Below are 6,889 nucleotides of genomic sequence, written 5' to 3'. Positions count from 1 at the left end.
TTTCTTAAATTTTCTTCACCGCATTTTTTCGTCGTCTTGGTGACGGCTTGGCTACTCCCCGTGTAGCCATCATTCTCCCACATGTAGATATAGCAGCGGTGCGCGTCATCACCACCAGGAAACTCGAACGAATTCACATCTTGGTCCAAGTCTTTATCATCATCCAAAAAGTGCCAGTCGTAATTGCCGGGCTTTAACTCCAACTTATTTCCCCCGAAATCGTCGTCGTCATAAATCGTGACACAGTTTTTACTTGTGATGCACTTGTTTGCCCCAGGACCGAATTGGTCCTCGTTGGCCTTCTTCGCACCTGACGTGGCGGTGTCCCAAACTATCTCGCGATTATTATTGAAAATGGATAGCTGGCCATCGTCGAACCTCATATGGTGGGGGGCATTGGGGCTGCACGTAAGACTGTCAGTTACCGAATGCCAGATACGATCGCCAGTCTTATTTTTTATCTCCAAGTTGCCGTTGGTCTGGTACTCGAGGGTGTACGCGCCGGGGAGGGGTGTTTCACAGCCGGGAATTGTCTTGGGGCCCCAGTCTCCATCTTTGTCGGACAGTATGTAGTGGCAGACAGGGGCAGACAGGGGTATGTCCCAGTCCCAGCCTATGGACAGCGAGTCCCAGAGGATGTTGTTGAATTTGTCCTTGACGACGAGGCGGCCGTCCCTCAACAGTTGGAGCATGTTACCACCGGTATCCTTGAGACCATCATCGCCGCTGGTGAGGACGGTCGTGCCAGGCGCGATCTTCTGCCCAGGCTTGAGCTTTCCGGTCTTGAGCTTTCCGGAGTCTCCGCCGTGGCCATTGCGTGCCTCGGCGGCGGCTTTTCCCTTAACCATATACTCGTTGACCATGATGTCGTAGGTGTACTTGTCCAAATTGGGACTGGCTTCGGTGAGAGGTTTCAAGGTGTACTTGACCGGCACGGGGTGGTCCGGTACGCTGACCGCCCACTCCCTAAAGCGTTCCGGGTCGGCACGAGACTTGGGCGGGGTGCCACCGCTTATGATGGTCTTAGAATCCTTCTTGGCGTCGTTGAACTCATTTTTGGACGACTTGTCCGAGGAGGCCGACGCCTCCACGGACGCCGAAACAGGGCCGTATTCCCCCTTCACCATCATTGCGACGTCCACATTCTTTTCCTCCAGTTTACGCGTTGCTTTCGAATCCATTGTCACAGTGGTGCTCATCCTGCCACCTAGAGTCAAGGTGTTGACGAAGTGGGTCCCGAATTCGGTGAAGAAGTTGTTCCAGGCGCCGTAGTCGTCCATGTCGATTGTACAGTTCACGGTGCAATTGCTGTGGGAAATTATTGGCAACGCCTTGGCCTTCTTTTCAAAGTTGGGAAGCCCCTTGTTGCTTGTCGTGTTGCCACCCTTCAAACCAACGCGGTTTACGATGCAGTAACTTGTCATTTCGTAATTCTCTCTGTCCTCCTGCAGCACGTTCCGTTCGAAATCGTCGCTACTTGCCGACCCCTTGAACGACGCAGAGCCAAAGATCCCGCCATCGTAGCCAGCTTCGACGCTCGCAGATGCTTTCAACTCGGACGTGTAGTCCTCCATGTTGGAAATGTGCGAGGTGGACTCTGCCTGGGTACAAGCGAATTCCGGCAGATCCCAACCCTCGATGGGCTGTAGGTCGCGGAGGTCCCGGGTGGCGCACTGTGTATCATCCCCTTCGCAATAGGTGAGGCTCACGACCGGCGCGCGGAAGCCCGGGTCAATCGGGGTGTCTACATCGCCGTGGGGGTTGCCGTTCAGGAGATCGTAGCCGATGCCGAGGAAGTCGATGCCCCGGTTCGGGAGTCTTTCACCATCGACCCCGTTCTTCTTCCGAGTGTGATTTGGAGTGAAAAAGTGTCCAGATCCTCCTTCTTGAAAGGGTTCACGAGCTGAAACTGTAGATGCAACATTCGTGTGTCCGACGCGCTCTGCAAGCCCACGCCCAACTTCCTCGCTGGGTGTACGTGTGTATGTGTGTGTGTGTGTGTGTGTGCGCGCGCGCGCGCGCGATGGGCGAGGATCAGGATCAGGATCACGTTCAGGTTCATGTTCAGGATCAGGTTCAGGATCAGTAGATGCAGACGTTGACTGGTCAGTAGGAGATTCCTTCGTAAAGTAGTCCACGGCATGATCCTTGAGGAAGTCAAAGGCCTTTTTCTGATTCTCTGGGTCCTGAACCTGTTCAACGACCTTATCCTTGGCCCAAGCAGCCGTTTTTGCAGCCGTATTCTTGATGCGTTGTAATATGCCAGGTTTGGTGACGTTTACGAGCGGCGGCGGCGGCGGCGGCGGCGGCGGCGGCAGCGCGTCAGGAGGAGGTGGGCCGGCCACGTTTTTTTTTTTGGCTTTTTTTTTGGCTTTTTTTTTGGCTTTTTTTTTTTTGGCTCCCAGCGATGCCGGGGAGGCCGGGCCTAGAGACGCCTGATACTCGTGCTCGTCGCCGTAGCTCGGGACGTTATCCGTCGAGATCGGCGTGACGTTCGCGTCGTTCTGTCCGAGGCTCGAGCGGCCAAGATCGAGCACACTCGAGACCGGCGACGACGTCGTCGACAGAAGCACCGTGGCGAGCACTGTCGCGACCGCGGACGTCGTCAGCGCCGCCATTCGCCACGATCGGACTTTGTTTGGACACTTCGAGTCGCGCGCCAGCAGCGGCGCCGCCTCGCCGGTGAGCGGCATGTCGAGCTGGTTTTTTTTCGTCTCTCTCCGCGGGGAGTGTGAGGTCTCTTACCGTCCGAGAACCGCGGCGGCGTCGAGTGCTCGGAAGCACAGATCAAAACAGTTACAAAAATATGATAGGCGGACAAAAAGTGCGGAATCTTATCCGCGAGTACGTGTACACGTGACGTGCAGTACTGTAGATATCAGTTCGTACGAAGGTACCTTCGAAGGTACCTTCGTACGCACGTGTACAGTACGAAGGTACTTTCGAAAGTACTTTCGTACACTACACGTACAGTACACGTACGTGTACACGTGTAGGGCTACCTGTGTTGAACAAAGAAAATATGAAGTTGTAGGCAGCTAAACCACTAACGTACGAAGGTAAGTTGTAGGCAGCTTCGCGACCAGATAGATACCTCTCGTCAACAAGTCACGCGCGCTACAGTCGCACGACAGGTACGCACTCATCCCCGCGTCCTCCCTTGCGACGTACGTGTCGCATCTTACGAGGTGCTTCCTAGGGCCCGCCGCGAGCTGATATCACCGCGCGTCTCGAGGGTCGTCCTCCTGTCTTCTTCCTGTCTTCTTCGGTCTTGTATCTTCTCGCGGCGCGTCGCCGAGCGCGCGGAAAGAGGACATCGTTCGTTCTCGCGCGCGGACGAATTAAATCGCCCGAATCGATTCACCTCACGCGGCGAACCCGCCGTGTTTCTCCGCGAACGCGTGCACGGCGGCGAACGGATGCTTCGGATGTCTCGATTTCCTCGCCGCGTCGCGCGCGCGCACGTGAAACTTGTGAAACTTCTGCGACGCGTCGTACCCGCGCGTCACCGCGAGCATCGCGCTGCCGCCGGCCACGATGACCAAGATCGTCAGGTCCGGGTCGTGAAGGCGGACGTCGTAGTGGTCCGGGACGAGGTCCGCGACCATCTTCTCCGTCTCCATCTTGTGCAGGTGCTCCGCGGGCGAGTGCTCCTCGTAGCTCACCTTAGGGTCGAGGGTCCACACGAGCGATTGTCGGGGTGGAGTTCAAAGGCGTCAGAAGCGGAGTTCAAAGGCGTCGAGGTGTGTCGGGATTGAAAGCGAGGCGTGATGGGCGGAGAGACGCGCCGGGAGAGAAAGTCCTTGAGGATCGGCGTTCACCGCGCGGACGCGGTCGTATGGGAACCAGTTCGGTACTAGAACGCGCCTTAAACGTCGGCGGCGGTCCGCGGTCCGTCGCCCTGCCGCGGGCGGGGAACTTCTTCGCGATCACCTCCCTCGCGAGCCGCTCGAGGTCGTACTCCGGGGCGATGCGCTCGACCGGGATTATGCGCTGCGCGTGTGCGGTGCGCGACCAACACACGTCCGCGCGCGCGGCGTCGTCGTCGACGTCTTCGATTATTTTTTCCGCGAGCGCGACGACGTCGACGTCGGCGTCGTCCGGTTTGATCGCGACGAAGACGCTGCCGGGGCAGCCGGGGATGAGTAACGACTCCGCGAAAACGCGCGTCGAACGGGCGTTTCTTTTCCCCGCCGGCGGCGTTTTCTCTCGAGAGCCGCCGACGCCGTCGATCTCGCGCAGGAAGATGTCGTCGCACAGAGACGCAACCTCCTCGCCCGCGACCGCCGCGTGCTCGCGCTTGCGCGCGGTGACGAGAAAGCCGCGGAGCCACGGCGGCAGCGGCGGCGGCGCGGTGTCCGACGCGTCGAGCTGCTCGGGGATCCCCCGGTTCAGGTTGAAGTTGGAGCAGTCGGGTCGCATCGTCGGTCGGCGGCGTCGTCTCTCGCTGTCGTCGTTGTTACGCCGAGAGGCGGAGACGTCGGAACGATTATTGGCTTCTTCGAGCGCGCGAGACGCGAACTCGAGGTGCGCGACGAGGAATCGCTCGAGCGAGCCCGTCGGGAGGTCGTCGGCGGTCGACGTCGTCGTCGGCGTCGTCGTCGTCCGTTCGCTCGACGCGCGCGTCGAGGGAAGTGCGCGGCGCGCGCGGGCGTGCGACGCCCGCGTCGCTCGCGCGAAAACGCCCGTCCTCGTCACGGAGATCTTTTTCCACGTCAGCGGAGATTCGATCGAGGTTTCTTTCATCGAGGCCGGCCCTCGAAAAAGTGCCGGTGAAAACGTCGCGCGAAACCGCACCGCCGATGAAATCGAAAGGAGACGAATACGGTTGTGTCCCGACGAGACTACTGTACAGTACGAGTATCAGTCGCCGCACACGTACAGTAATGGAATCGTACGTTTCATATCGCTCGGCGGACGAATGGGAAACGATTTCGCGCAGCATGGAAGGCGTAGTTGAGCCTGGCATTGTAGCTCACGGCGGCGGCGACGATGCTTCTGCCGCCTCGATATCGCGCTTACAGCGTTCGCCTTGTACTCGTACCGAAGGTATCTACTGCTAGCTAGACCACGCGTCCAATCGAGGCGTCACCACGCGCCGACGCGCTCGCGCACCGCGGCGACGATCGCCACCGTCGCCACGTCCACCGCGAACGTCCGGTTCCCTATCGCGTCAGGTGGAGTTGAAGGGGTGGAGTTGAAAGGCGTCAGACGGAGTTCAAAGGCGTCGCGGTCGGGGATTGAACGCGAGGGGTGGGCGGAGAGATGCGACGGGCAAAGTCCTTAAGGATCGGCGTTCACCACGCCAACGGGGTCGTATGGGGACCAGTGTATAGAACGCACCTATCGCGAACTCTTCGAACCCGCCCTCGTCGATCAGCGACGCGCGCTCGCGGTCGGTCCACCCGCCCTCGGGGCCCACCGCGATCACGATCCGCGCCGGCGCCCGCGCCCGCGACGGCGACGGCGGCGCGTCGAGACCGCGTTCCGTGCGAACTCCCTCGCGCGTCGAACGTCGATCCTCGAGGACTCGGACGTCTTCTTCGTCGCCGTCGTCGACGCGGACGCCGCACGCGACGAGCGCGTCGCGCAGGCTCGCCTTCGCGCCCGGATGCGCCATCAGACGCGCCGTCGGCGGCGGCGGCGGCGGCGGCGTCGGCGTCGTCGGCGTCGGCGGCGGCGGATCCACGAGCCATCGCATCCCGCCGCCGCCGCCGCCGCCGCCGCCGTCGTCGTCGCGTCCGCTCACCGCGTCCAACGCGTCGCGGAACCCGCTCGCGACCCTCACCCCCGGCATGATACAATCGCCCGCCTGCTCCATCCCTCGTCGCAGCTCTGCGGGCCGTGCCGAGCGCAAAAAGTGCGTTGCATTCGTCGGTCAGTTGAAAGGGGACGCGATCAACCGTTGAACCCGAGCGGTGGGTGAAACACGTGTGGACGCTCGCAGAACGCACCCGACTCCACCGTCTCGCGCGAGAGGAGCGACGACGCGCCGAAGTAGTCCTTCGGCGTCTTCGCGCGCGGCGTTGAAAGGAAGGCGTTGAAAGGCGTCAGACGAAGTCGAAAGGCAGGCGTCGCGGCGTGCGCGTCGGAATTGAAACCGAACCGAGGGGTGGGCGGACGTGAACGCGCGCGGGGACCGGCGTTGTTGTTAGCCTGGATCAGATGGACGAGACGCGCCTTCCACGCCGGCGTGATCGTCACGACGCGCACGCCGAGCTGCGCGAGCGACGTCCACATCCGTCGCAACGCCTTCGGTCGCGGGCACGCGAGCAGGAGCTCGATCGTCGGACCGTCTGCGATCGAGCGCCGCGAGGCGTCGCGCGCGTCGTCGTCGTCGTCGTCGTCGTCGTCGTCGTCGCGTCGCGCGCGCCACTCGAGCGCGAGCGTCGCGTCGTCCCCCCCTCCCTCCGCGACGACCGTCGCGACCGCGGGCGCGTCGTTGATCACCCCGACGCGGAGCGTGTCCCCGAGCGCGAGCTTGAGGACGTCGCGGACGTGCGTCGCGCGAGGATCGTCGCGCGCGAGGCGCGCCGCCGCGACGCCGTCGGGTCGACGCGAGACCTCGTCCTCGCGAAAGAGGATGCGGTTGCGGCACTCGACGACGAGGACGCCGCGCCGGGGGCGGGGGGGGGCGCGGCGGCGGTCGCCGTCGCGCGGCCGCGGCGACGGACGCGGCCCAGACGCGACGAGCGGCGCTCGCGGCGCGGCCGCCGCGGACGCCATCTGTGACGGAGGTTGAATTAATTATTTAACAGCGTCACTCTCGACGGCGTGGAGTCTGGTCGAGTGCGTCTGGCTCGTCCGCGGAGTACTCTGTCCTTGTACTCCGCGTACCTTCTGACTGTTTACCTGTGCGTGCTGTAGTAGAATACGCGGTCCCCTATGG

The 6,889-nt window shown here is 61.6% G+C and overlaps 5 protein-coding genes across 5 annotated transcripts in view; all 5 read right to left on the bottom strand.

Annotated features, from left to right (window-relative positions):
- MICPUCDRAFT_64078 (uncharacterized protein) overlaps positions 1–1,280 on the bottom strand; it is a gene marked incomplete at its 5' end in the record, with an annotated part of 1,624 nt that extends 344 nt beyond the window's left edge. Inside the window, one exon of the mRNA XM_003055835.1 lies at positions 1–1,280. Coding sequence (XP_003055881.1) covers positions 1–1,280 — 1,280 coding nt within the window.
- A 312-nt stretch (positions 1,281–1,592) lies between these two features.
- Positions 1,593–1,805, bottom strand: MICPUCDRAFT_11783 (uncharacterized protein; the record flags this gene model as incomplete). The annotated part of the gene is made up of 1 exon (XM_003055834.1): positions 1,593–1,805. A coding segment is annotated over one exon (213 nt), but the record flags the coding sequence as incomplete, so codon positions are not given.
- A 1,560-nt stretch (positions 1,806–3,365) lies between these two features.
- MICPUCDRAFT_55097 (uncharacterized protein) lies at positions 3,366–4,422 on the bottom strand (the record flags this gene model as incomplete). The annotated part of the gene is made up of 2 exons (XM_003055833.1): positions 3,366–3,665; positions 3,847–4,422. The coding sequence occupies 2 exons, from the start codon at positions 4,420–4,422 to the stop codon at positions 3,366–3,368; spliced, it is 876 nt and encodes a 291-aa protein (XP_003055879.1).
- A 796-nt stretch (positions 4,423–5,218) lies between these two features.
- MICPUCDRAFT_55096 (uncharacterized protein) lies at positions 5,219–5,821 on the bottom strand (the record flags this gene model as incomplete). Its single annotated transcript, XM_003055832.1, has 1 exon — positions 5,219–5,821. The coding sequence occupies one exon, from the start codon at positions 5,819–5,821 to the stop codon at positions 5,219–5,221; it is 603 nt and encodes a 200-aa protein (XP_003055878.1).
- Positions 5,822–5,898: 77 nt separating this feature from the next.
- MICPUCDRAFT_55095 (uncharacterized protein) lies at positions 5,899–6,726 on the bottom strand (the record flags this gene model as incomplete). The annotated part of the gene is made up of 1 exon (XM_003055831.1): positions 5,899–6,726. One exon carries the CDS (start codon positions 6,724–6,726, stop codon positions 5,899–5,901), a length of 828 nt encoding a protein of 275 aa, XP_003055877.1.
- Between the last annotated feature and the right edge of the window lie 163 nt (positions 6,727–6,889).

Source organism: Micromonas pusilla (assembly GCF_000151265.4).
Source record: "Micromonas pusilla CCMP1545 genomic scaffold MICPUCscaffold_2, whole genome shotgun sequence".
In the NCBI taxonomy this organism is placed as follows: Eukaryota; Viridiplantae; Chlorophyta; class Mamiellophyceae; order Mamiellales; family Mamiellaceae; genus Micromonas; species Micromonas pusilla.
This window is presented reverse-complemented; position numbering and strand designations above follow the sequence as displayed.